Source organism: Ursus americanus, chromosome 14, assembly GCF_024610735.1.
Source record: "Ursus americanus isolate L20-20 chromosome 14, mUrsAme1.1.p, whole genome shotgun sequence".
In the NCBI taxonomy this organism is placed as follows: domain Eukaryota; kingdom Metazoa; phylum Chordata; class Mammalia; order Carnivora; family Ursidae; genus Ursus; species Ursus americanus.
In genome coordinates this window covers 63,080,064-63,105,550 of record NC_142140.1, presented here as the reverse complement: position 1 = coordinate 63,105,550, position 25,487 = coordinate 63,080,064, and the positions used below count along the sequence as shown (strand labels likewise).

The window sequence follows — 25,487 nt, the reverse complement described above, 5'->3', positions numbered from 1 at the left end:
ATCTTATCTTAGATCTGCTGAGTCCCCACACCCAACACCCTATTCACTCACCTCCCCCAGACAGCTGGGAAATGACACCTCTGGTGACAGAGCCAGTCCCTAGGCTTCTGCTGGGAGGGGGTGGGGCGCTGCATGGGGGAAGGCTCTCACACTGGAGGCCCTGGGAAGCCTGCGTGGGGGAGGGAAGAAGCTGGCATCAAGGCCACCAGCCTCCCTCTGCTCCCCTTCCAGGGATGCAGTGAGCACCCCTGCCCCAGGACCATGATGCCTCCCCTAACACACCTCCTCCTTCACTTTTGAGGCTTGCTTTGACCCACCGCACAGGATCGGCAGCTCATCTGGTCCCATTCTCTCTCAGAAGGGCCAGGCCTGCTGGGGATGAGCCGACTAGAGTGTATGCAGCTGCTGTTTAGAGGATCTAAGGAGAGACCAGTCAGGGATGGAGGGAGGCGTGGATAGTCTCCTCTACCGTGTTCCAGATCAAGCCATTTAACATACATGTAGCGCCTGCAAATGTAAGGTATGTGGGGTCCAGAGATAGGACAGGAACCAGACAATGTCACACCTATGAGACTAATCCCCACGTAAAGTAGTACCTTGTACCCGGGTACTGCAGGGGCAGCCCTTGCCTACTGTCTTCCCCCTAAAGAGAAACAGAACACCAAGCAGAAAACCCTCAAAGGCCCTCTCTGTCGCAGCCTGGGGTCAGAGGCTGAGCCCTCCTTCTGTTGCCTGGGAGCTGACCCAACTCTGGGGCAGAGCTGGGTTTTGGCCGGTCTGCGGCCACCATGTGAAGCAGCCCCACGGGATAGCCTCGTGCCCTCCACTCTCGGCCTTAACCTTGCCCAACCTCAGTCAAGCACCCCTTGTCCGAGCCCCAGTTGTGAGGAGCGGCAGCTTGCACACTTGGCAGTGACTGGCTTGGGGTGGGGGCAAGAGCCTGCCTCTTCCTTCACACCTCGCGACTCAGTGGGCGGGGGCCTCAGGCCTCCCCTGAGCGGTCCACTGGCTGGACGGGCCCAGGGCACCTGCTCCCGCTCGCTCGGTCCACCTCACCAGCAGGGTCCCAGCTACCCGCATTGCCCCGGAGACCTGCACTTGCCCCAGACCACTGCAAACCCTTATGGTCGCCGGCGTTGGGGCCCGCGCGCAGGCCGAGGCCTTGGTGGTGGTGGGGAATTGGGGTGCGGACTGGTTTACGGGTTTCGCGGGTGCGGGAGGACGTGGCCCGGGGCTTAGGGGCGCAGTCAGGGCCAGGGGGCAGAGGCGTGGGGCGGCTGTGAGGGTACGGGGCGGGTCGGCGGAGGGTACGCGGAGCCGCAGCGCCAGGGCTCCGCGCTCACGGAGCTGCGGCAGGGGCGGGGCCCTCGCGGTCCACCGCCTGGCCGGCCGCGCCCCGCCCCCACCGCCCCGCTCCCGACGCCCCGCCCGCCGCGCCCCGCCCCCGCCCGCAGTGCCCGGATGTGGGTGACGTGCGGCCGCCATCTTCCCGTCCCGGGTAGCCAGCGCTAGTCGGAGCCAGCGCGAGCTGTCGCCGCCGCCGCCGCAGCTGCCGAGTCGTCCGCCCGCCCGCCGCCCCCGCCATGTGAGTCGGCCGCCCGCGCCTGCCCCGGGCCTGCCTGCACCGGCCGCCGCCCTTGGGAGCCGGTCCGGGGAGCGCCCGGGGGTTCGGCCAGCGCCCCCAGCCCAGGCCGGCGCCCGTGACTGCGCGCGGGCAGCTGGAGAGCGCCGCGTCCCCGGGCTGGCAGCGCGGGCGGTGGCCGCGGGAGGGAGCGGACCCCGCGTCCGCCCGCCCGTGGCCTCGCCGCTGCCTGTCATTTTGGGTCGACCCCGGACCCTGTCTTTGAGGTCGCCCTTGTTTGACGGGCGGGGAAACTGAGGCCCGGAGGGGGGAGGGGGCCTGACTCAAGGTCACGCAGCTAAGCGGTAGCGGGGCCGGACGGAGTCCAGGGCTCCCATCGGGTGGCCTTCCTCCGGGGAAGGAGAAAGGGAGGGACGGATGGATGGACCGGAGGATGGGCGGAGCCCTGGCCGCGGGGCCGGTGGCTCCAGGCTTCGGGTCTTAATACGTCCCTGCCCCTCAGGTCGGCTACCGCTGCCACCGCCCCCCCTGCCGCCCCGGCTGGGGAGGGGGGCCCCCCTGCGCCCCCTCCAAACCTCACCAGTAACAGGAGACTGCAGCAGACCCAGGCCCAGGTGGATGAGGTGAGCCGGGGGGGGGGGGGAGGTGTCCGGTGTCCGAGGCAGTGGGAAGGACCCTGAGGGTTGGCAAACCGGTGGGGGGCCCATTCTGGGTGGGAGGTGATGAGTTTTTGAGTTTGGCGACAAAGACATACCCTGCCCTTTCCCTGTTCGGCTTGCATTTGTACCGACCCTGGGGTGTTAGTCAGCCTTGGTAGCCTGGGGCGGGTTCAGTCGGGGCAGGTGTGGTCTGGTGATGGACAGGCTGCTTGAGGCTCGGTACATAAGAGGGTGCTGCTCTGACATCCGACATGTCTGGCTGTCAGCATGCCCCTGATGTGTGCTCCTTGCATGTTCCCAGGTGTGCTAGGCATGTTCTCTGTGTGTCCTTGGCATGTTAGCCTGGCAACATCGGGGTGCATGTTCCCTCTGTGGGTGCATGGTTGAGGAGTGCCCTCATTGAGGCGGCCTTGGCACACCCCCTGCCTCGTGGGCCCCTCCCCCAGGTGGTGGACATCATGAGGGTGAACGTGGACAAGGTCCTGGAGCGGGACCAGAAGCTGTCAGAGCTGGACGACCGTGCAGATGCACTCCAGGCAGGGGCCTCCCAGTTTGAAACAAGTGCAGCCAAGCTCAAGCGCAAATACTGGTGGAAAAACCTCAAGGTAGGGGCGGAGGCATGCCAGAGGGCTAGGGTGAGAACTGACAGAGGGGTGGCTGGGAGTGTCATGGTCTGTTACTGACCCCCCCCTCTCACCCCCAGATGATGATCATCTTGGGAGTGATTTGCGCCATCATCCTCATCATCATCATCGGTGAGTAGGGCAGCAGTGGCTAGGGCCCTTTCTCCGGAGAGGTTTCCCCTTCTGGGTTTTGAAGGTCATTAACCTAGTTTTTACTATTCAGCAAAAAGCATATATAGCTACCAATGCAGCTGTGATTCATCTAGAGCCCCAAACCTTGCTGTTGTTTAGCCTGCACTTTGCCTGGTTCTAGGCAACTTTTGTTAAGATTTTTGAAAACAGGAAAGCTGGTGGATCCCCACTACTCCTAGAGGATCCTTTTGGGGCCTAAACCTAGTCTGGGAACCCTGGAATTGGGAAGTGGGAGAGCAGGCAAGGCCCAGGGGCTTGAGACATGGCTAGGAAGCCAAACACCGTACTGTTTGAGAATTTGTGGGCCCAGATTGCCCAGAGGATTAAGAGTCTGTGGCCCTAAGGCCATACCTTGGAGTTGTAGAGACCTTGAAACCTACCAGTGCAGCCCCTTGCTTTACAGATGAAGAACCTAAGGCTGAGAGGGCTGGGGAGTGGGGAGGATGGGAGCAGGGCCAGGCCTGACACACGCTTTCTCTCTCTCTCTTTCTCCCCTCTCTCTCTTCTTCTTTCTCTTTCCCTCTCTACAGTTTACTTCAGCTCTTAAACCCCTGAGGAGCCTGCCCTGCCCAGAGAAGGGCCTCTCCCCCTACCCCATCCCCAGCCGCTCCTCCACCTCTCAGCCATATCTTCTAGCCCCCCTCCCCTGGATCCGTGTGTATGTGTCCCTGTGTGTGTGCCCCCCTGTAAATAGCCAGCTGTTATTTATACATATATAATATTATATATATTTGGTCTGTTTGTAGTTTTATTACTAGAAGATTTTTCCGGTTGTCCTTAACACCCCTTCCTGAGGTTCCCATCTCTCTTCTCTTTTCCTTCTTCCCCTTCCCTCTCTTCCTGACCAGCCCTGAATCCCTTCATTTGCATCTGCTATGCAATAGTCCCTCTTCCTCTCTTCCTTCCCTTGGATTTAGCTGATCCTTCCTCCCACCCTAGCCTTCCCTGTACCTCCACTCCCTACAAAAAACAAAAACAAAAAAACAAAAAGCAACTGTCCAGGCTTCCCATGGTGCATCTTCTCTGCATCTTTGGGAGGCCCTGAGACTGGCCCCACTTGGTCCTAAGAATCCCAAGGTCTTCTGGGAGCTTCCAGCATGTTAATTAGCATTCATTTACATATTGACATCCGTTTTGGTTTCCTCCTTTTTTGTTCATCCCTCTTCATTCTTCCAACCCATGTTTCTTTTTTACTGAGGAGTTAGTCCCCATGGTCCTTGTAATCAGTCTTTCATTTGCATGACATTACTTGCAGGTGGTGGGAGCCTGGGCTTTTGGGGAGCCAGGCTCTTCTGGCCCCCAAAATCACCCCCTCCTAGCCCCTCTAGTCTGGTTTGCCTCCCTATCCCCATTTCCAAACCTCTTGTCCCCACCCCTCCCTCCCCCCAGCTGGTGTGTAAGTGTCTTGGAGTTCAGTGTCACGATGGACCAATAGTTTTGCCACTTGGAGTCTCTCCCCACATTCCTGCTCCCCAGTTTTCATGTGGGGCACTCAACCGACATTCCCATGGGGTCTCCCTCCCTCCCATCCGCCTGATCTGCCTCCTCCTCCTCCCACCAGGAGAGTTTGGGGGTTGGCCACAATCTGACTCTTTTGGGAGAGATGGCTGCCAGTGTGTGGGGGGTCATCACTGCCTTGGGGAGGAGTGGGGCAGGGCAGAGAATCCCCCCAATTCCTGCCTGAAATCTGGCCCCACCCTTGCTGGGGTTTGGACTGAAAACTCCCCTCCCCATTTTGGGGGGGTGTTGCTCCCATCACTGCCCAGCTCCTCTGACTGCCCCCCTGAATTCAGGGTGGGGGTACTAGTCACTGCCAATGTGTGTATGGGACTTGCTGGAAGATGGGGATTCTCGCCCCTCTCCAGGGCAGTTGAGCCCAGAGAGTTGTCTTCTCCTTAGGTGAAGTGATAAGAGGAAGGGTCTAATGTCTTTTTAAATGGCACAATTTTAGGGGTCTGAGGGTGCAGTTCCTTAACGTGCTGGAGGGGACCCCCCCAAACTCTTTCTTCCCCCCACACTCAAGGTTTCTGTGTGGAGGGGGAGCAGGGAGATCTAAGCTGTGGTGTGAAAGGGTAGGGAGAGATGCTGGGGGTGGGGGAGCTGTGTTCTAGACCCCCCCATATTATCCCAGTGTCCCCTGCCCCCCTTTCCCTCGCCCCATGCCCCCAATTCTGTGACGCATCCAGATTGTGAAAATGTACAATAAATGTGTAATGAGTAACCAGCTGGTGTGTGTTCTAAGACCTTTTCTTAAGCAGTGGGAAGGGTGTAGGATCTGCCTTGTAACAGGAAAGTTGGGAAGGTGCATTTGGAATGGACTGAGCTTTGCCTGAGGGCCTGACCTTGGGCCGAGCAAAGTGTGATTCCCAAAGTGGCCACGGGTAGGCGCCAGGCTCTGATAAAGAGGAAGTGTTCTTGATCCCTTGTCAGCGTGGTGAACCTTGAGGCTTGGGCCTGGAGGCATGCCCCTGCTCTTTGGTGGATCCCTCTCCAACCCTTGATTTAATTCCAAGATGCTCTGCAGTCGCTCCCATGGTCATTTACTCCTAGGCCTGGAGTCGATGGCCGACTTCTGCGAAACGTCTCTTCCCCTGGGTTCCTCTCACAGTGCCTGCATCCCGAAGAGGTTGTTAAATACAGAGGAGATCTGCTCAGGGAGACCTGGCCATAGACTAGCTTGCTAGCCCTGGACCCTATTGTAGGACTGGTGACTCTAGACCCCACGCTGAACTCCCTTGGCCTTGAGGCTGATGACGTCCCTGACGTGGCAGCCCCTAGCACCCCCGACCCCAGATGCTGCAGCAATGTGCTGGATGAGCTCTGGAAGCCTGACTTCCCGGACTGCAGCATGAGGTGACTCCTAGTTACTGTTTCCCTAACCGCCAAGGATGCTTTTGCAAACAGACGTTCTAATGGGCCCAGGTGATTCTTACAATTAGGTACGCCATCCTCATGATAATGTCCCCCATTTCCCGAGGGCTCACTACGTTCCTCGCGGTGCTCAGCGTTTTCGCGCTTCATCTGCTGGGGGTTTCCAAACCCTCACACCCGCCCTCTTTATCGTGTCAGGGACCTGGGTTTAAATCTTGGCCTCATTACTGGCTGGAGTGTTAATCCAGACAGATTATGTAACCTCTCTGGAGCCCAGTCTCCTTTGTGGGGCGGAGTAGTAGTGAGACGGCCTCCGGGCTTGGGAGAAGCGCCTGGCTTGGTCCACAGAGAACGACCCCGAGGCAGCCATCATCTTCCTCCTCCTCCTCCTCCTCCTCCTCCTCATCACGCGGCGCTGAGATCTGAAGACCGCTCCACCGTTATGACGGCCCCTTCCAGCTTCGCGGGGCTTTAGGGACCCAGGGCCGGAGACTCAGCGCGGGGGGGCGCTCTGGTCACGCCCAGGACAGCTCGCCCAGGTCTCGGCACAAAGCTCCCCCAACCAACGCCACTGCCGCTCATATCTGCGCCTGCGTGCAGGTCACACTCCCTGCGCCTGCGCAGACTCCGCAGTCCCCGGTAAGAGTGTCGTCAAGGAAAATCCCCAGCTTCCAGGTAAACAAGTTGCCGCGTGAGACCGCCGGCACGTGTCCTCTACAGCTCCGAGACCTCTCAGCCAATGAGAAACTTTGGAGGGCTGGACTCGCCTTTGCGTCCCGGATCCGGGCAGGTCGGAGGACGGCGCCACAGCCAATAAGAACCTCCGAAGTGGATGGGGGCGTGCCTTTCGGCCAGACTCCCAATCAACGTGCCGGGGCGGGCCCTCTCGCACGTGGAGCTGTCACTGCGGGTGGGCAGACTGGCCAATGAGAAGATGACGGTGGCCGTCGGCGCCAATGGCGGCGGCCCGGGGGCCGGGCGGCCGCACGCGGAGCGGGGCATGGGTCGGGTCCCCCGGGCCAATAAGCTTGAGGGGCGTGGCCGCGCCGCGGGTGGGCGGGCCTGGGGGGGTAGCTCTTCCAGGCGCTGCCTTCCAGCTGGGGAAGAAGCTGTGGCCTGTGCGTGCGCGCTGGGGGTGAGTGCTCGCGGGTGGGCGGAGACCAGCGGAGACCGGTGTGCGCCTCTCCGGAGTGGTGTGTCCTCTCCGGGGCGGTGTTAGTGGAGTGGGGTGGGGGCATCATGCGAATGCCAGATTCCCCGCGGTGGGAGCTCTGAGGGTCGTGGGGAATGGGACCCAGAGGGACGAGGGCGGGAGTCTCCGACAACTGACAGATTCCTCGCTGCCCTAGGTGCCTGGACCCACCCCCCCCCCCGCCCCGACTGGCCCAGGGAGTCCTGGGAGGGTGGGGCTTGGAAGCCGTTAGCTCCCTGGGAGCTGAGACCCCTGCTCCCGGGGCGGTGTGGGGACCGGGTTCCTGAGAGCCGGTGGGGGACGTTCCAGGGCTTGGCTACTGTTTGGGTAGGCACCTTAAGCACAAAATGACACGGGTTCTGAGGCTGGAGGGAGGCCCTGATAGGGCAGGTGAGAGGGTACCAAAGGGTTGACGTGGTGATTCGAGAACGGGTGGTGAGATGATGTGTGTGACCCCAAGCCCGTCGCATCACGGGCTCTGGATGTCTTTCTCGTGTTTAGGGGAGGGTTTGGGCCTCAAAGTCATCCCTGGGAGTAAAGGCGGAGTAGCCACTGTCCTGGGAGGGTTGTGCGGACTGTCTGTGCACGTGTCTTCCCGAGCCCCAGGACGCTGCTCTCTGTACAAACACCGGGGCCTGTGGCAAAGTGACCCGGGGTACGGTGGAAGAGTGAGCAGGTGAGGCCCCCAGGAACTCCCTGAGGCTGGTGGCTGCTGGGGTGATCTCAAGGACTTTGCAAGCATGTGAAAATTGGGGCTGAGATGAATTGTGGCCAGCATGTGGGGAGTGCCGACTGGGTGTCAGAACAGGCCCAGGGAGAGGAGGGTCTGGATGGATCTGTGTTCCAGGCACTAGACTTAGAATCGGCTGGATATTTGAGAGGTTCCGATCCCCCAGTGCTGGGAATCTCCGCACAGGTGCCCGGAGGGTAAGACACGAGAATGACAAGCCATGATCAGAACTCAGATTTGAATCCTGGGCTCCACTTGTTAAGAGCCGAATACACGTTGTGAGGCAAATTTAGTAACTTCTGAGCCTTAGTTGGTTCTGTGGAATGGGGGTAATACCTATCTCCCAGAGTTGTTCTGGGGATTAAATAAGATAATATATATGTGGTGCTTAGCGCAATGCCTGGGTCATGGTTTATTGTTTTTTGTTTTGTTTTCCTTTTAGCTAAAAAATAAAATAAAATGGTTATAGGATGTCAAAACAACAGGGACAGGAATGCTGTGGTTGGGAACTATTCTCACATTCTCAAGTTTTTCAGCAAGTTTTGGTGACTCCCTCCTCATTTCCCTCTTCCTGGGCCTTTTGGTCGTTAGGCAACAGCCCAAACCCTCATTCACCCTTTCATCCCTCTCCCAGGATCCAGGCCCCGGGCTGGGCCTCTTGCTCTGTCCCAGTTCGATTTCCTCATCCTACACCCATTCTTCTGCCTGCCCCTCCTCCCTCTCTCTGCTGCCATAGTAACAAGAGATTCCAGCTCCGAGGGGGCCTCTGGGAAGGAGCAAAGGTGCGTGTTCTCTCGCAGAACCTGGGCCTCCAGCGTCCCCGCCCCAGCTCTTTGGGATTGGGCCAGCAGATGTGTACAGTTTGGGAGAGGGGGGAAGCCAGTGCCAGGAGCCGCAGGAACAGGCCGAGGGGAGGGCGAATGCGAGTCTGGAGAAGAGAGCCAGGGGCGGGGGCGGGGGACCCCTTCCTCCTAATCCTCTCTCCAGGAATCCGTGGCTTTGGGACAGGACTGCTGTCTTTGGTGGGGGGAGGCGCCCAGGCTGGGTGCATGTCCTGGGCCACCAGCCAAGAGTACATGATGTTCCCAAGTGCGCTGGCCGCCGCCCTCTCAGGCTGGCCGCCTCCCAAACCGCTGCCTCTCCAGCCTCCCTGTCCCACATTCCCCGGCTGCCTTGCTCCGCCCTCTTCCTCCGCTTTGACGTCACCGCTCCCTCCCGCCCCCTCGCCTCCATTGACGGCAGCAGGGCCTGGTTACTGTGGGGACTATGAGGCAGGACAGCCGGGGCCTTGAGAGCAGGTGGGGGCCCCGGAGCGCTCGACCCCTTTGTCTATGCAGAAGACAGACCTGGAGGTGGGGGTGGGAGAGCACGGACTGCCTGTGTCAGCGGAGATTACACCTAGACCCCAGAGGAGAACAGGGAGGAAGAAAAACCCTGTTTCCAGAGGAGAGGGGTCTGAAAATGAGACGGGGGACGGGGCCACAATCTGAGTTGGGGGGCATTTCCAAGGAGACGCGACTGAGAATCCAGGCTCCTGAATCCTTTGTTTCCTGTGTTTTCTTGCTTCGGTTTTTTCTGGGTTATTTTATGACATCCCTGTGCCCCAGCTTTTCCACAGAGCCCTCCCCCTGGCCCCTCCACGGGGAACACCATTGTTAAGGAAAGCTTAGGCCACGTGACAGTGAGGGAGTGCACCCACAGCTGATTATGTCAGCATCAGCTTGGGGGCCACCCACGTTAATGGGGAGCCCTGAGAGGAACTACTCATGGCGTTCTTGGATAGAGGGGTCTGTGTCACTGCATGTTCCCCCCAGCTCAGCCTGGCCCTTTATCTCCCCCAGGTAGGACTCAGTGTTTTTCCCTTTACAAAAAGCATAATTTCTGGCACCTTCTCCATTGCTGAGGCCCCTTCCCCTCCCTTCTCTATCCTTTTTAACCGCAAAATCACCATATTTATTGATCACCCACGGCGTGTCAGGTTCTGTCCCGGGGACTGGGGAAAAGAGTGAGGTGACAGATGAGGTCCTCTGCTTTCTTTTGTCCTAAGGCTGGGGATCTGAAGCCCTTGTGGCCCCACCTGTGTCTCTCCGGGGTCCCAGTTGGTCTCTTCCCTCAGCCACCCTCTTTGCTCCTCCTGTAGTCCTGGCTTCCTGGCCCCCCACTTTTGGGGCAGCCCTAGCTGTGGGTGGCTGCATCTTCAGGACTGAAGCAGCACTAGTCACCACGTAGGCTGCCCGGAGACCTTTTCTCTGATTGGGTACAGAAGCACCTGGCATTGTTTCCCTTCACAGCCCTTACTGGCCCTGGCTGCCCCTTCTGTTGTTTGCATTCTCCCCTGCACTCCACCCCCTGTCACGCGGGGACCCTCAATTGCCATCCTCCTGGCTGTCCACAGGATTTGAAGTGTCAGAGGAAGGGCCTGGATAAAATGGCTTTATTGTGATGACGAAGCTGGGGAGAGGAACCCAGGAGAGGCCAGGCTGGGTTTCTGGGTGCCCCCGTCCTCCCAGGGACCAGCCATCTCGCCCAGCCTGGCCCAGCCTCCAGGGTCTGCATTCCTTTCCCCCACCTCTGGCAAGGCCTTGGTGTCCTGTTCTGTAGGGCTGGACAGTCCAGGAAGTAGACCCCTCGTAAGCACCTACCGTGGCCCATGCATTCTTCCCTGAAGAAGGGCAGGCTATTTCCCCTCCCCGCCCTCCCATTATTCACTGTGCAAGGAGTCCTCGCCTGTTGGTTGTGTGGTGGCGTCTGGGGCTCTTCAGCCCAGCGCCAGCACCCAGGTCCACGTGCGCCCGTGTGTGTGACACAGCCCTGACCTCAGTAGGGGCCAGTAGCCAATCAGGCGCCGGGACGGGATCCCCAGCCAATCGGGGGCGGGGCCTGCGGCTCCGCCGGCAGGAGTCCAATGAGGGGCAGTGCCTGGCATTATGCAACCCGCCTCCTGGCCCCGCGAAGCTTCCACTCGGCTGAGGGCTGCAACGGCGGCGGGCAGGCGGCCGGAGGGCGCTCGCGCGGCCAGGTAGGCATCTCCAGGGCCACCCGGGGACCGATCTCCCGCCCCAAGTCGGACCGCCGCCACTTCCAGCCTGAGGCGCTGCTCTCGGCCCTGGCGCTCAGACGGCACACCGGTAATGCGCCTTCCTTGCCGCTGTCCACCCCCTCGCTGCCGTGGGGAACATAGGTGTTGCTCGCAACCCTGCACCGGCTGTCCGCACTCCTGATCCGCTTACCTTACCTCCAGCCTTGACCTCTCCTCCCAGCTACCCCGGCCCCACGCCCCACCCTCGGCAGTCATGCCCCCGCCGCCTTTCTTGTCACGCGGGGGTCCCTGCTTTTGCCCCGGCACCAGGACCCTTTCGGGCTTTCCGCGCTCCCCGCGCTCCCCCCTCCAATCCCTGGCCCCGCGCCGGCCGTGATGTAAGCCTGGTTCAGGCTGGAACATCCCGTTCCCGGCGCTAGTTCCTGCTGTTGGCCACAGCCTTCCTTTTTCTACTGGCGCTCCGAAAATGCTCCGGGGGTTGGGGGTGTGGTTGGACGAGGAGTAGGAGAAGAACTATCCGCTGGCGGTTGTGTGTCCCTTGCTCACAGCTGAGTGTGTCCGCTTCGGATGGGGGTGGGGTGGGATCTAGAAAAGTAGAGGACTGAGGAGAGAGGATTCCCGAGTCCCTGACAATGGCAGGTGCCGGCTTGGGACCTGGGGGTCGGGAGAGGGCGCAGGGGTCAGAGAAGGACCGGCTGTATCGTCTTGACCAGAACGACTGGGATCCAGGCGATCCAGCTTTCGCGCGGAGGGCGGTGGCGGTTGTGTTTTGCCCTGGGGAGCAAGGCCGGCTTCTGGAATCCCGTTGGGCCGCCCTTCTTCATATGGCCACCGGGCCCTCCAGGGCCTGAGGGTGTATTAGAGGTGGGCGACCCGCGGCCGCGCCCGCCAGTGTGGGAGTGGGTCGATCCCCGGCTCCGTCGGGAAATGGGGGAGGGGTCGCCCCTCCCGGCCTCCTGTGGTCCCTCCAGCAACCGCTGAGCTCAGCTGCTGACGTCGGTTTCCCTGGCGACCGCGGCGGCGGCGGAAGCGCGTGGTGGGGCCGCGCATGTCCATGCGCATGTGCAGCGGGGGTGGCACCGCCCCCAGATAAAATTAGCCCGAAGGCCTAAATATAGGCGGCGACTGGCATACCCCCTGCTCCGAGGCCTTGGAGTCCCGGGCAGAGTGGGGGCCTGATGGGAATTTGGGGATGGGAAGCGTCCGGGCTTTGGTTCTCGTGGACTACTCAGTCTGTTTTCCCAGGCCACGCTGGCAGGGGACGTGGAGGAAGGTCCGAGAGAGGCCCCTTCCCACCTGCAATCCCTCTACCGGGATAGGAAACAGAACTTGCCCAGGATCCCCGTCGGAAGCCTGGGTCCTAGGGGCGTGGGGTCAGACAGGGGATGTCTGAGTGAAGCCGGCAGGTGCTGTAAAGTTAACAGCTCACCCTTCTCCAAGTCCTCCTTCTTTGGTCTCCTTGCCCAGGTACTGCCTGTGATCGAACTTCTCAATCCTCAGAGGCTTGGATCTCCCACCTCACTCCCCCAGCCAGGCCACCCGGCCCCCGTGTGCGCTCGTGGTGGCCTCTCCGCCTTCTCTGTTTTCCCCCTGTCCTCCCCATGGCCCAGACATGAGTGGCCCCCTAGAAGGGGCTGATGGGGGAGGGGACCCCGGGCCGGGGGAATCCTTTTGCCCTGGAGGGGCCCCATCCCCTGGGCCTCCTCAGCACCGGTCTTGCCCTGGTCCTGGCCTGGCTGATGACACAGATGCCAACAGCAATGGCTCCAGCGGCAATGAATCCAATGGGCCTGAGTCCCGCGGCGCATCTCAGCGGAGCTCCCATAGCTCGTCCTCTGGCAACGGCAAGGACTCAGCCCTGCTGGAGACCACTGAGAGCAGCAAGAGGTGTGTATGCATGTGTTGCAGGGCCCGGGAGTAGTCTTAGGAGCAGGCTGGCTAGAGTCCAGGCCCCTGCTCTTGGCCACTTTCTCACCTTGGGCCTGTTGCTTCTCCCCTAGCACGAACTCTCAGAGTCTGTCGCCACCTAGCAGTTCCATTGCCTACAGCCTCCTGAGTGCCAGCTCGGAGCAGGACAACCCGTCTACCAGCGGCTGCAGGTTGGTGAGGTTGAGGGCCAGAGGAGAAGGCTGGGGGCCCGGGCCACGATGTGGGGCTCATGGCTCTACCCCTCCCTCCCTGTGGACCCTGCAGCAGTGAACAGTCAGCCCGGGCGAGGACCCAGAAGGAACTCATGACGGCTCTGCGGGAGCTCAAGCTTCGGCTGCCGCCCGAGCGCCGGGGCAAGGGCCGCTCTGGGACCCTGGCCACGCTCCAGTACGCTCTGGCCTGTGTCAAGCAGGTGCAGGGTGAGTGGCATTGACGGGGACGGCACGGCCAGGTCCTGGGCTGCGGCGGTGGGGCAGTCTCCTCACCAGATACCTCGCTCCCTTCACCCTGCAGCCAACCAGGAGTACTACCAGCAGTGGAGCCTGGAGGAGGGTGAGCCTTGTGCCATGGACATGTCCACCTACACCCTGGAGGAGCTGGAGCACATCACGTCCGAGTATACGCTGCGCAACCAGGTCAGCCGCAGCCCGGCCTCACGTCCCGTGCACCCCCACCCCCTACGGGCACAGCTCCTGAATCGACTTCTGTCCCCGCTTTCCTGCCTAGGATACCTTCTCCGTGGCCGTCTCCTTCCTGACAGGCCGCATCGTCTACATTTCGGAGCAGGCGGGTGTCTTGCTGCGCTGCAAGCGGGATGTGTTCCGGGGCGCCCGCTTCTCGGAGCTGCTGGCTCCGCAGGATGTGGGCATCTTCTATGGTTCCACTGCCCCGTCTCGCCTGCCCACCTGGGGCGCTGGGACCTCAGCAGGTGAGGTCCCCGAGTGCTTGAGGGGGAGGGACAAGCAGTCCCAGGAAGCTGCTGCTGTGAGGGACCAGGGGACCCCAGCTTTTCCTCACCGGGTTCTTTTTAGCCCAGGGTGAGGTGGGGGGCTGTTCTTAGTGCCTCTTTGGTCTGTTTCAGGTTCAGGCGTCAAGGACTTCACCCAGGAGAAGGCTGTTTTCTGCCGTATCAGGTAGGTGGGGGAAGTGGGAGCAGACCCCCTCCCACCTTCCCCTCCCCCGCCTCTTTGCTGTGTGGGTCTTGACCTTGAGTTGAAGGGTGCGTGGCTGTCTACTGAGTCACTAATGCCTCTGTCTCCCTTGCTAGAGGAGGTCCTGACCGGGATTCAGGGCCTCGGTACCAGCCATTCCGCCTCACGCCATACGTGACCAAGATCCGGGTCTCCGATGGAGCCCCAGCACAGCCGTGCTGCCTTCTCATCGCAGAGCGCATCCACTCGGGTTACGAAGGTGTGTAGGCAACGGGTTTGGCCTGCGAGGGGGTAGGAGGAGGGTGACTTCTCTAGGCTAGGGGAGAGGCAGGACATGAGTCTGGGAGGCATATCTCAGCTCTTCAGAATTTTGGAACGGAGAAGGTACTTGAAAGGATAAAGGTTTGAGCCCGTTTTTAGAGGGAGTATGGGATAAGCACCCTGAGCTAGGAGTGGGGAAAGGAGAACGCTTTGGTTCTCAGTGTGGGGTAGAATGGTCCAGACCATCTCTGTAGGCTAGACGGCCCTGGGCAGAGCCATGGGGAGGATTGCCAGCCAGCTTGGGCCCCTCTCGAGAAGCGGGGCAGAGAAGCTGGACCACTCTGGATAAAATCCAATGGCCACACTTCCTGTGCCTCAGCTCCCCGGATCCCCCCCGACAAGAGAATCTTTACCACACGGCACACACCCAGCTGCCTCTTCCAAGACGTGGACGAAAGGTGAGCGCAGGACCTGGGGGAAAATGGGGTGGCCGGGGCCGAGGCCATGGCTACTCTGATGCCACCTCCCCTTTCAGGGCTGCGCCGCTGCTGGGCTACCTGCCCCAGGATCTCCTGGGGGCCCCAGTGCTCCTGTTCCTGCATCCTGAGGACCGGCCCCTCATGCTGGCCATCCACAAGAAGAGTGAGTCCTCTTTTTCCTGCTCTCCCTTCTCGGCTCTCTGCGGGGCTTCCCCACGGCTATGCTTGTGGTTGTATCTCTTGGGGCCTTGGTCTCTCGGCTCTCCAGGGGGTGGCCCTCTGCTTTGCCCAGCTCTCCCTCCTGCTGACCCTCCCCTCGTTTTCCACTCCTTCAGTCCTGCAGTTGGCCGGCCAGCCCTTTGACCACTCCCCTATCCGCTTCTGTGCCCGGAATGGGGAGTATGTCACCATGGACACCAGCTGGGCTGGCTTCGTGCACCCCTGGAGCCGCAAGGTGGCCTTTGTCTTGGGCCGCCACAAAGTACGCACGTAAGTGGGCCCTGCCCCAGAGCTGGCTTCGTGGGCTGGGTCTGTGCAGGAGGGGACAGGTCTCAGCTTCCCCTTCCCCACCCTGCAGGGCACCTCTGAACGAGGACGTGTTTACTCCGCCGGCCCCTGGCCCAGCTCTGGCTCTGGACGCTGACATCCAGGGGCTCTCGGAGCAGATACACCGGCTGCTGTTACAGGTGACTGTGGAGGGGTGGGGCTTGGCGATGAGGCGGAGTGGGGAGCAGGGCTAAGACATCTAACCCATTCCTCCTCCTGCCTCAGCCCGTGCACAGCCCCAGTCCCACGGGGCTCTGTGGAGTGGGCCCTGTCGCTTCCCCGGGCCCTCTCCTCAGTCCTGGCTCCTCCAGTGACAGCAACGGGGGTGATGCCGAGGGGCCTGGGCCCCCTGCGCCGGTGAGTGTCCATCTTCCAGTTCGCCCCCTGGTCTGGCTTCCCCTGGTGCTCTCAGAATCGGCGTGGGCAGGTGCAGAGGGTCTGAGCCCCACTCCTCTGCCTTTTTCTTCTCCCACACTCCGTGCCCTCCACACCTGTCCACTGCTACCTCTCGTTGCTCTGGGCCCTGGGCCCTGACACTGGCCAGACGCCCGCAATGCTGACCTGCTCTGCCCCACAGGTGACGTTCCAGCAGATCTGTAAGGACGTGCATCTGGTGAAGCATCAGGGTCAGCAGCTTTTCATTGAGTCCCGCGCCCGGCCTCCGCCCCGGCCCCGCCTCCCTGGTCAGTGGGTGAGGGTGTGGCTGAGGAGTGAGACCTGAGGAGTGAGTCCCCTGACTTTCGCCCCAACCCAGAGGAGCTCATCTCTTCCTTTTTCTCTCCTTGGCCCAGCTACAGGCACATTCAAGGCCAAGACCCTTTCCTGCCAGTCTCCAGACGCAGAACTGGAAACGGTCCCTGCTCCTGTCCAGGCCCCGCTCACCTTGACCCCTGAGGAGGCTGAGAGAAAAGAGGCCTCCGGTTGTTCCTACCAGCAGATCAACTGCCTGGACGGCATCCTCAGGTACGGCCATCCTGGAACCCTCGCCCCCTTGGGCCCCAGCCCCACCGCACCCCCGGCCCTGCTCTCATGTCAGCTGGTCCCCACCAGGTACCTGGAAAGCTGCAACGTCCCCGGCACGACCAAGCGGAAGTGTGCGTCCTCCTCCTCCTGCACCACCTCCTCGGCCTCCGACGACGACAAGCAGAGGACTGGCCCGGTCCTTCTGGGGGCCAGGAAAGGTAAAGCCCCCGCGTGAGCCCTGCCCCTGCTGCCCCGTCCTGGCCCACTGGCCCCACGTCTCTACGCTTCTGCCTTTGGGGCCCTCCCCTTACTTTGCCCTGTTCCCCTCCCAGCCTTCAGATTTGCAGACTCGTTCCCCCCACCCCATTTCCTCCAAGGACCTCCTGGTGGTAACTGGCACCATCTCTCTGCACAGATCCATCGGCGGTGCTGTCTGGGGAGGGGGCCACCCCACAGAAGGAGTCAGTGGTAGGAGGCACCCTGAGCCCGCTCGCCCTGGCCAATAAGGCAGAGAGCGTGGTGTCCGTCACCAGCCAGTGTAGCTTCAGCTCCACCATCGTCCATGTGGGAGACAAGAAGCCCCCGGAGTCGGGTATGGGCGTGGAGTGGGGGGTTCCACTTGGTGCCCCAGCCAGACCTCCCTCCTGCCTGCCTTTTCCTTCCTGTCTGGCCCTGAGCGGAGGAAGGGGGCTTTCATCCCAGCTCGGGGTTCCTGCCTCTTGCTGTCCACCCCCGCCAGCCTTTGCTGTCTCGTCTTTCCTGTTCTTCCTGTCTGTTCGCACACAAGGCCTAGGGTGGATGGTTCAAGCCCAAGGGTCTGACCACGGAGTGTCTGAGGGCGAGGACTGTTGAAAACCCCTGAAGGGGCTTTGGGCATTGTCCTGGAGAACATGTGAGGGGAGGGCAAGGGGTAGCTTCCCTCCCGAGGAGAGTCCTGGAGGGGTCATCCTAGGGTACTGTCACTGGAGGGGACTCGGTATCCTCTGTCACCCCGGGGGACCACTTTGCACGGAAAAGAGGACCCAGAACCAGTCCTAGTGGGGACGAGGCCAGGAGATGCACCCAGGGCCCAAGCTTGGCCAGGGGGCAGGGCCAGGCGTTGTCTGGGCTGCTGGAGGGGGAGGGTGTGCTGTGGCTGTGGGAACCCCTGAGGTGATTCCAATGACCTTTCCCCCCTGTCTCCCTTTTCTCAGACATCATCATGATGGAGGACCTGCCTGGCCTGGCTCCGGGCCCAGCCCCCAGCCCAGCCCCCAGCCCCACGGTAGCCCCCGACCCAGCCCCAGATGCCTACCGCCCAGTGGGCCTGACCAAGGCCGTGCTGTCCCTGCACACACAGAAGGAGGAGCGGGCCTTCCTCAGCCGCTTCCGAGACCTCAGCCGACTGCGGGCGCTCGATGGCTCCTCCCCGGCCCCCCTGGCCCCTGGCGAGCGAGGTAGCCACCCCAGATGTCCTGGAGCCTTGTCCTCTGCCCAGTCTAGGACCAGACTGTCGGGGGTGGGGCAGGGGGTGCTTGAGGGAGATGTTCCTGCTCCAGGGACCCAGGCTGCCGTGGCCTCCACCACCAGGGCCGTGCATAGGGACAGGCCCCCGGGTAGCCTCTCCCCACTGGGCTGGGGTTCTGGGCTGCAGCCAGAGGAGGGCGGCCTGGGGGGCTGGCGCTGAGACGGGCAGATGGAGTGCTCTGCCCCAGGTAAGCTGTTTCAAGCCCAGCTTGGGGGCAGGGGCGCAAGTACGGCTGCTTCCGACCCAGTTGTCGCCGGTTAAGAAACCTTTATAGACCCCTGGCCCACACGGGCCAGGCCAGCGGGGCCAACTCCCACAGGGTTGGGGCTTCAAGGGCAGGACGTCAGCCCTCCAGGTGCCTGAGAGAGGATCCCTGCAGGCAGATGCAGGACTCAGGACTGGGCTTTCCCACCCACCTCGTCGCTTGAGCTAGGCCGAGCGAGGCCTCAACTGGCAGGAGGAGCGCCCAGGCTGGCGTTGCAGTGGGAGTCTGGCAGAGGGACCGGAGCCGCCTGCCCCTTCGTCCGCGGACCCACCCTGCTTCCTCCCATCCACCACCGTGCCTCTGCTTTCTGTGCACCCCCAGCTCCGCCCCACCTGTGACTTTTCCTTTCCTGGCTCCTTTTGCAATAAATCCCCCTGTCCCTGCGTCCTGTAGTTCTTCCCTGAATGTTCCCTCTCTGCCCCAGAGTCCCCTCGTGATCTGGGCGGCCCGGAGGCCCAGCTCTCTCCGCGGCCTTCTGCCCTCTCCAGGGTCAGAGTGGCAGAGCTGCGTGGGGGGGCAGGGATGCTAACCCCCAGGTTGAGGCCCTCGCTAATGCTGGTCTCTCCCCACAGGCTGCCACCACGGCCCCACACCCCCTGGTCGCCGACACCACTGCCGATCCAGAGCCAAGCGCTCCCGCCACCACCAGACCCCCCGGGCTGAAGCCCCCTGCTATGGCTCCCACCCGTCGTCTGTGTCACCCTCTGCCCCCTGGCCCCCCCCACCAGCCACTACTCCCTTCCCAGCTGTGGTCCAGTCCTACCCTCTCCCAATGTTCTCCCCACGAGGAGGCCCCCAGCCTCTTCCCTCTGCCCCCACAGCTGGGCCGCCTGCAGCTTTCCCTGCCCCGCTGGTGACCCCCATGGTAGCCTTGGTACTCCCTAACTATCTGTTCCCCAGCCCATCCAGCTATCCCTATGGGGTAGCCCAGACCCCTGCCGAAGGGCCTCCAACTCCCGCCTCCCACTCCCCTTCCCCGTCCCTGCCCCCAGCGCCCCCCAGCCCTCCCCATCGGCCGGACTCTCCACTATTCAACTCGAGATGCAGCTCCCCACTCCAGCTGAATCTCCTGCAGCTTGAGGAGCCCCCCCGTGCTGAAGGGGGTGCTGTTGCAGGGGGCCCTGGGAGCAGTGCTGGGCCCCCGCCTCCCAGTGAGGAGGCCGCTGAGCCAGAGGCCAGACTGGTGAGCAGTGACCCCCGGGCATCCTTTTACCAGCCCCACGAAGCCCCCCTCTGCCTTCCTCCTCTTCTTCCTCGCGCTCCTCCCGGTCCCGCGCCCGCCTGGTGTCTCGGTCTCCAGAAGATGGTGGCATGGGATGGGAGACCCCAGCTGAATCTCTGAATGAGGCAGAAATCCGCTGCCTCATCTGTGGAGTGGGGACAATCCTGTCTGTCTGACAGGTGGCGAGGACATCCCAATAACTTCTGAGAGCGCATCGGCCACCTGGAAAGGGCCCAGCGTCACGGCCCTCCTCTTCGCCAGCTCTCTGCTCTCTCATCCCGGCCCCACTGTCATGGAGTGGGAACAGAGACCACTGGGGTGGGGTGTGTCCCCACAGCCAGTGGAAGCAGTTGAAATGCAGCCTGGGGGTTGATCCCTTAATCCGGTCCTGTTCCCCTCCCCCTCCGCCTCCTCCAGGTGGAGGTGACTGAGTCCTCCAACCAGGACGCGCTGTCGGGCTCCAGCGACCTGCTGGAGTTGCTGCTTCAGGAGGACTCTCGGTCAGGCACGGGCTCCGCTGCCTCAGGCTCCCTGGGCTCTGGCCTGGGCTCTGGGTCTGGGTCAGGCTCCCACGAGGGAGGCAGCACCTCAGCCAGCATCACACGTGAGTGCTCCCCCGCCTCCCAAACACCTCCAGCCCAGCTTAGGACAGTGACCGGGGCCTTGGGAGGCCAGGCCCCCGCCCTAGCTGAGCTGTCTGGGCCCAGTGAGCTGCAACATGGCCTTGAGGGAGGGCTTGGGAGGCCCTGGGGCTGGGGCACCGGCCTGACTCTCGCGGCTGCCCCCGCCCCTCCGTTTCACAGGCAGTAGTCAGAGCAGCCACACGAGCAAGTACTTCGGCAGCATTGACTCTTCCGAGGCCGAAGCCGGGGCTGCCCAGGCCAGGGCTGAGCCTGGGGACCAAGTCATTAAGTACGTGCTCCAGGACCCCATCTGGCTCCTCATGGCCAACGCCGACCAGCGTGTCATGATGACCTACCAGGTGCCGTCCAGGTGAGGAAGCTCAGAGGCCCCCTCTGCCCCCCTGTCGGAGGTGTGCTGGTCCACCCGCACTTCCCAGCGAACTTGGGGTTTTCTTTTCCGGGGGCTGGCTCTGTCCTGGCGCTTCCCGCCCTATCCACTGCCCCTTGGAGACCCACCATCAGTTCCTTCCAGGCCGGGAGCGAGCTTTCCTAGTCTGGAAGACCTGACCCCTTGGAGCCCCGGTTGAGAGGAAGGAGGAGCAGGAGGCCGTGGGTGGGGGGAAGGGCAGCCTCCTGGGCTCTGGCCCTGGCTCCCAGCCTCTGCCTTCTGAACCCCTTCCCCGGGCAGGGACATGGCCTCTGTGCTGAAGCAGGACCGGGAGCGGCTGCGGGCCATGCAGAAGCAGCAGCCTCGGTTCTCAGAGGACCAGCGCAGGGAACTGGGTGCTGTGCACTCCTGGGTCCGGAAGGGTCAGCTGCCTCGGGCCCTCGATGTGATGGTGAGAGGCGTCTGGGCCGGGAGGGAGAAGAGAGGATCGAGGCTGCGGGCTGATCCCCTCCTTGTCCTCGGTGGTTAATTCTGAAGGATGTTAATTGCACTAAGCTTGCTGCTGGGTTGGATAGCACTTAACCACACGAGTCTTTGTAGAGCTTTTCTGGGCCAATCCTATGTGATGGACATTGTGATTGTGTCCTAGTGGGGTCTAGATACAGGGCACAGTACGCTTTCCAATCTTGTTGGCCAGCGTGCATCTATGTAAATGGGTATTTCTTTGGGAGGACATTTTGGGAAACACTCCTGGGCTGGGGGATAGGGGGAGCTGGGGTGGCAGGTTAGCAGGAAGGACCTCGCCTCACTTATGCCCTTTCTCCCTGCAAGGCCTGTGTGGATTGCGGTAGTAGCACCCAAGACCCCGGCCACCCCGATGACCCCCTCTTCTCGGAACTGGATGGACTGGGACTGGAGCCTATGGAGGAGGGCGGAGGCGAGGGTGGGGGCGGGGGTGGTGAGGGTGAGGGCGAGGGCGCAGAAGAGGCCCAGGCTCAAGCTGGGGCCAGGGTCTCCAGCTCTCAGGACCTGGCCATGGAGGAAGAGGAACAAGGTGGGCGCTCATCCAGTCCAACCTTACCTGCTACGGAAAATGGCACCAGCTAGACCACATTTGGGGGCCCCCTCCAGCAGTGCATGAGAAGCTTTCTTCTCCCGCGTTCCACCTGTCAGAACTCAGATGTGGCTGGACCAACCAATAGGAAACTGCCCCAGCTTCTCCCACGTAGGGGGCGGGACCCCCCATCAGCAGCCCAGGATCCAGGGGCTGCCTCCGGCTCCTGAGGGGACAGAGCGGGGGACTCCTCCGCCCAGCCCAGAGAAGGCTCACTTCCCACCTCTGGTGAGGAGCCCTTCCTTCCCCTGGACAAGGTTGCTGACCAGCTGCTCAAGTGGTCTGTCCAAGTCCCGGCTGAGCCCGAGTCCGGTCCCTGAGGGTTGGGGCTGCACTTATTTATTGGGGGAGACAGCCCTCTCTCCCACCTCCTCCCTAGAGGGGAGGGGGAGGGCCTGAGGCCCAAGCAGGACCCAGCGGTCCAACCCCTAGCTGCTCCAGGGTGGGGGAGGTTGGTGGACCATGGAGTCCCTGGTGCTGCCCCTCAGGTGGGACCCAGGTGTTCTCAGCTGTACCCTCTACCGATGGCATTTGTGTTTTTGATATTGTGTCTGTTGTTATTTTTTAATACAAAAGAAGAAAAAAAAACCCACCAGGACTTTGTGGAATGAAATCTGGGGGTTGGCAGGGAGCTCGTTGTGGGGGAGGTGTGGCCCCGCTTCCAGGGAGGTTGTAGTGAGCGTGAGCGACCCCTTCCTGGAGCCCCAGCCCTCTGCTCCGCACACCCTTTCCGGCGGAAGGGCCTTGCCGAGCCTGTCAGTCTCCGTCTAACTCGGACCCTGCGCCCCCGTCACCTTGCTTCAGCTGGGTGTGTCGTGGAAAGGAGGGCTGGGGGCGGCGGGTGAGCCCGCCCAGCCTGCGGGCGCTCTGAAGCAGGCGGGGGTGTTTAGCTGCTCCGTCACCCTGTCACCACGTAGGAGAGGGCCCAGTCCACGGGGGCTGCGGGGCGTGAGGTCACGCACCCATTCGTGGTCGAATTGGCCCCCTGAGTTGTGGGACGGGAGGGGCGGAGCGTTAAGTCTCCGGCTTCGGACTTGGGAGGGGAAGGGAAGCCTTGGAACCGAGGTCACGAAGGACCCGCGGCGATCTTTGTTCCACGGTTCTCGTTTACTGACATCTGTGAGTCACTGATCTACCTCCAGACGCAAGGCGCCTTCCGCCGGCGCCGTGGCTTAGCTGGTTAAAGCGCCTGTCTAGTAAACAGGAGATCCTGGGTTCGAATCCCAGCGGTGCCTGGGCTCGCAGGACGCGGTATATTATTGCTGCAAGGGCAACGCGCTTCCAATCTTCCCAAAGGCTGTTCGTGGGGCACCTTCCGAAAGATTCTTATTCTTCCCCAGCCAATTCCACCTTGAGCTTCCGCTCCCGCGCACTTTTAGTGGGAAGTCAGAGTCTGACTCACGCTTCGCTTTCACGAACCGGGGGGGATGCGGGCTTCCGTTGCGTTCGAGGATGGGGAACCCTGGGCTTGGGCTCGGGCTCGGGCTCGGGCTCATTTTGTTGGGGGCTGTACTGAGTCGTGGGCGGGGAGAGAGAGCGGGAAGACCGCGGCTTCCGCAGGGCCGCGGACTGCTGCAGGGGGAGGCGCGGCTCGGGAGCCCCGGGCGGGGCGCACGCGCACAGACATCCCGAGACGGAGGGGCGGGGCCGGCGGGAGGCGGGCCCGTTGATAGGCAGCTATAGTGGCGCAGGCCCGAAGCCGCACGCGGCTGTGATGGCCGAGTGGTTAAGGCGTTGGACTCGAAATCCAATGGGGTCTCCCCGCGCAGGTTCGAATCCTGCTCACAGCGTGTGTACTTTTGGGAACAGCGCGTTACTGCCCTTGGAGGAGAAAGCCATTTGTTTTCCTAGTGCTTCCTTCCCTTGGGAAAGATACCGCATTTATTCTCCGGGCCTCCGCCACCCGCGACCAGCGCGCGAGCGCCCCCTTGCGGCCCTTACGCTCCTTTCTGCACCTCCTCCGACGGGTGTGTCATGTAAAAGTCACTTAACTACTAATTTGAATTCTTCACCAAATCCGGGTGGCTTCTCCGTGCTATTCGGCAGTCGTCTGACATCCTCCTTATCCCTCCCCCCTGCAAGTCTCCCATAAGACCGTGTCATCCGTTCTTTCACCCCAAGCCACGAGTCCCTTCTTCCATTCTGGAGCGATTTCCCCATCGATATCCGTAATCGCACCTGCCTGCCTACCTGTCTGTGGTTACATGCTTCTCCTTTCCCTCAATGGTGTAGACGAACTTTCCACCTAACTAAGGCCAACCCCTGCACTTACTAGATCTCCCATTCCGCCCGGCCCACAGGGGCCCAAGAACGTTGCTCTCCTTCCAGTACCAAACAGGACAATAGAAGCTATCCTGAGACCACGCCGCCCCACTTCGGCTCCCACTCCGTCTCTCTGTTCCTCTCTTCCGCAAAACATGTTATCATATACCTACTCCGCCAATTCCCTCTTCCCATTCTCCTTGGAACCCTCTCTAATCAAGTGCCTCCCACCCCATTCATCAAAGATGCTCTTGTTACCAGGTTACCAAATGCCTATGCATTGCTAAATCCACTGATCACTCCTTACAGATGCTTACCCTCCCCTTAGAAAGGCTGTCTTCACTGGCCCTCTGGGACACCCTAACTCTTCCGATATTCCTTCTACATCATTAGCAGCTCACGCGCATGCTCCTTTGCTGCTTGATCGCCTGCATCTCTAAATGTCAGAGTGTTCCCACCGCTGTTTTCCAACCTCTCCTCTATCTGAACTCACTCCCTTAGTGATCTCTTTAAATATCAACTAATAATACATTAAAACATCCAAAACGTTCATCTGCAGCTCCACAACTCTTTCCTGAATTACAGGTGCATATATACTGTTACCTACTTATCCTTTCTGCTCGGATACCTAACATCGTTTCTGTGAAATCTGATCACAGACAAAAGGGCCAAACCAACTCCTGGCTTCCCCTGGAAATGAGCTTCACCTGTAGACCTTCTATCTCAGTAAAGAACATTCCAAAACCTTAGGATCATCCCTGATTCTCTCTCTTTCTCACACACACGCTCCACATCGAATCAGTCAGCAATTTCTTATTTAAAACATGATAAAGACTTGGCTACTTGTCACCATGTCACCACTACACCCCAGTGCAAGCCACCCACATCTCTCACTGAGATTATTACAACAGACACTAGATTATTTCCTTTGCTTCCTTTCTTTTCCTTGTTCCTTTGCAGTTTACTCTGAGCACATTGGGCATAGCGATCCTTTCAAAACATAAATCAGATTTGGTCATTCTCCTCTTCAAAATCTTCAAATGGGTTAGGAAAATGAATTCATGGTTTTTAACGTGTGTAGATATAGAAATAAACGTATGCTATAGAGACACATAAACATACATAAACATAAACAAACATACATATATGCATATATATTTCCCAGCTCTTTCCACTGAGAAAACCTAGAAGGAATGATACACAAATGATAATAAGCACACAAGTGACCAGATCTTGGTTACTAAATACCATTCTCCTCTAAAATGAACCAGGGCTCCTAGGAAAAAAAGGCTGATTCCAAGGCTTCAGTTAGGAAATGATAAGATGCTCTTGGAACATTTTGTTGCACAGGAAAGTAAAGAAATGTTCAAAGAATTTTGGGTATCTATAAAAAAAAGTAGACATAACAGCTAGGGGTTACAGCAAAAGGAGCTTGCATTTGCTAAATCTGGGACAAACTGAGCATTAAAATAAGTACTGATTGTGATGGATTATAATTCCTTGAATCAGGTAAGACTCCAAAGTTCATATCAGTATAAATAAATAAAATGGGAAGGAAGGGGATGGCTCTTTTTACAGTAAACTGCCAACTAATAACTACAGAGTTAGAAATCATCAACGAATACTAAAGTAGAGGGTGAAACTTAATGGGCTATAAACAGCAAAGATTCTCAAAGTATCTCCCCACAAATTACATATTAATTACTCCTCGGGAGGCGGGGAAATAACGATACAGTGGACAGCCTGGCCAACACCATCTAGCCACGTGACCAAAGTCAGTATCTCAGTATTGAGACAAACTGACATGTGTCTTCTGACGTGATAACACGGAAGACTGAGAAGGACCTGGCATCACTTCTGTGGCAATGTCCCTGCCAAAAAGACATCA

The 25,487-nt window shown here is 60.3% G+C and overlaps 2 protein-coding genes and 2 non-coding genes across 8 annotated transcripts; all 4 read left to right on the top strand.

The window, feature by feature from the left end:
- The first annotated feature begins 1,463 nt into the window (after nucleotides 1-1,463).
- Nucleotides 1,464-5,280, top strand: VAMP2 (vesicle associated membrane protein 2). The gene is made up of 5 exons (XM_045797314.2): nucleotides 1,464-1,585; nucleotides 2,085-2,205; nucleotides 2,688-2,846; nucleotides 2,945-2,996; nucleotides 3,587-5,280. Coding segments are annotated over exons 1-5 (351 nt in total). The 5' UTR covers nucleotides 1,464-1,583; the 3' UTR covers nucleotides 3,604-5,280.
- A 1,703-nt stretch (nucleotides 5,281-6,983) lies between these two features.
- Nucleotides 6,984-21,944, top strand: PER1 (period circadian regulator 1). 5 transcript variants are annotated; one of them, XM_045797317.2, is made up of 23 exons: nucleotides 6,984-7,062; nucleotides 12,357-12,776; nucleotides 12,890-12,988; nucleotides 13,083-13,237; nucleotides 13,332-13,453; nucleotides 13,545-13,746; nucleotides 13,900-13,951; nucleotides 14,086-14,228; nucleotides 14,610-14,688; nucleotides 14,766-14,872; nucleotides 15,045-15,198; nucleotides 15,287-15,395; nucleotides 15,481-15,612; nucleotides 15,833-15,938; nucleotides 16,047-16,218; nucleotides 16,306-16,436; nucleotides 16,634-16,810; nucleotides 17,412-17,654; nucleotides 18,563-19,173; nucleotides 19,630-19,816; nucleotides 20,016-20,205; nucleotides 20,524-20,674; nucleotides 21,055-21,943. In XM_045797317.2, exons 2-23 carry the CDS (start codon nucleotides 12,502-12,504, stop codon nucleotides 21,328-21,330), a joined length of 3,873 nt encoding a protein of 1,290 aa, XP_045653273.1. In that variant the 5' UTR covers nucleotides 6,984-7,062; nucleotides 12,357-12,501; the 3' UTR covers nucleotides 21,331-21,943. The 5 variants fall into 5 exon arrangements, with proteins under 5 accessions (XP_045653273.1, XP_087723712.1, XP_045653272.1 ...); XM_045797316.2 differs by lacking the exon at nucleotides 6,984-7,062 and adding an exon at nucleotides 8,655-10,868; XM_045797315.2 differs by lacking the exon at nucleotides 6,984-7,062 and adding an exon at nucleotides 8,655-10,977.
- A 554-nt stretch (nucleotides 21,945-22,498) lies between these two features.
- On the top strand, nucleotides 22,499-22,572 carry TRNAT-AGU (transfer RNA threonine (anticodon AGU)). The gene has a single exon. It is a non-coding gene; the product is annotated as a tRNA-Thr (tRNA).
- A 473-nt stretch (nucleotides 22,573-23,045) lies between these two features.
- Nucleotides 23,046-23,127, top strand: TRNAS-CGA (transfer RNA serine (anticodon CGA)). Its single transcript has one exon. It is a non-coding gene; the product is annotated as a tRNA-Ser (tRNA).
- Nucleotides 23,128-25,487: the final 2,360 nt, after the last annotated feature.

Coding starts and splice junctions, on each gene's coding strand:
- PER1 (XM_045797317.2), top strand. CDS start 12,502: ATGAGTGGCCCCCTAGAAGGGGCTGATGGGGGAGGGGACCCCGGGCCG. Junction 13,454..13,544: donor AGTATACGCTGCGCAACCAG/GTCAGCCGCAGC, acceptor TTTCCTGCCTAG/GATACCTTCTCCGTGGCCGT. Junction 14,873..15,044: donor GCTGGCCATCCACAAGAAGA/GTGAGTCCTCTT, acceptor CCACTCCTTCAG/TCCTGCAGTTGGCCGGCCAG.
- VAMP2 (XM_045797314.2), top strand. Junction 2,206..2,687: donor CCCAGGCCCAGGTGGATGAG/GTGAGCCGGGGG, acceptor CCCCTCCCCCAG/GTGGTGGACATCATGAGGGT. Junction 2,847..2,944: donor ACTGGTGGAAAAACCTCAAG/GTAGGGGCGGAG, acceptor TCTCACCCCCAG/ATGATGATCATCTTGGGAGT.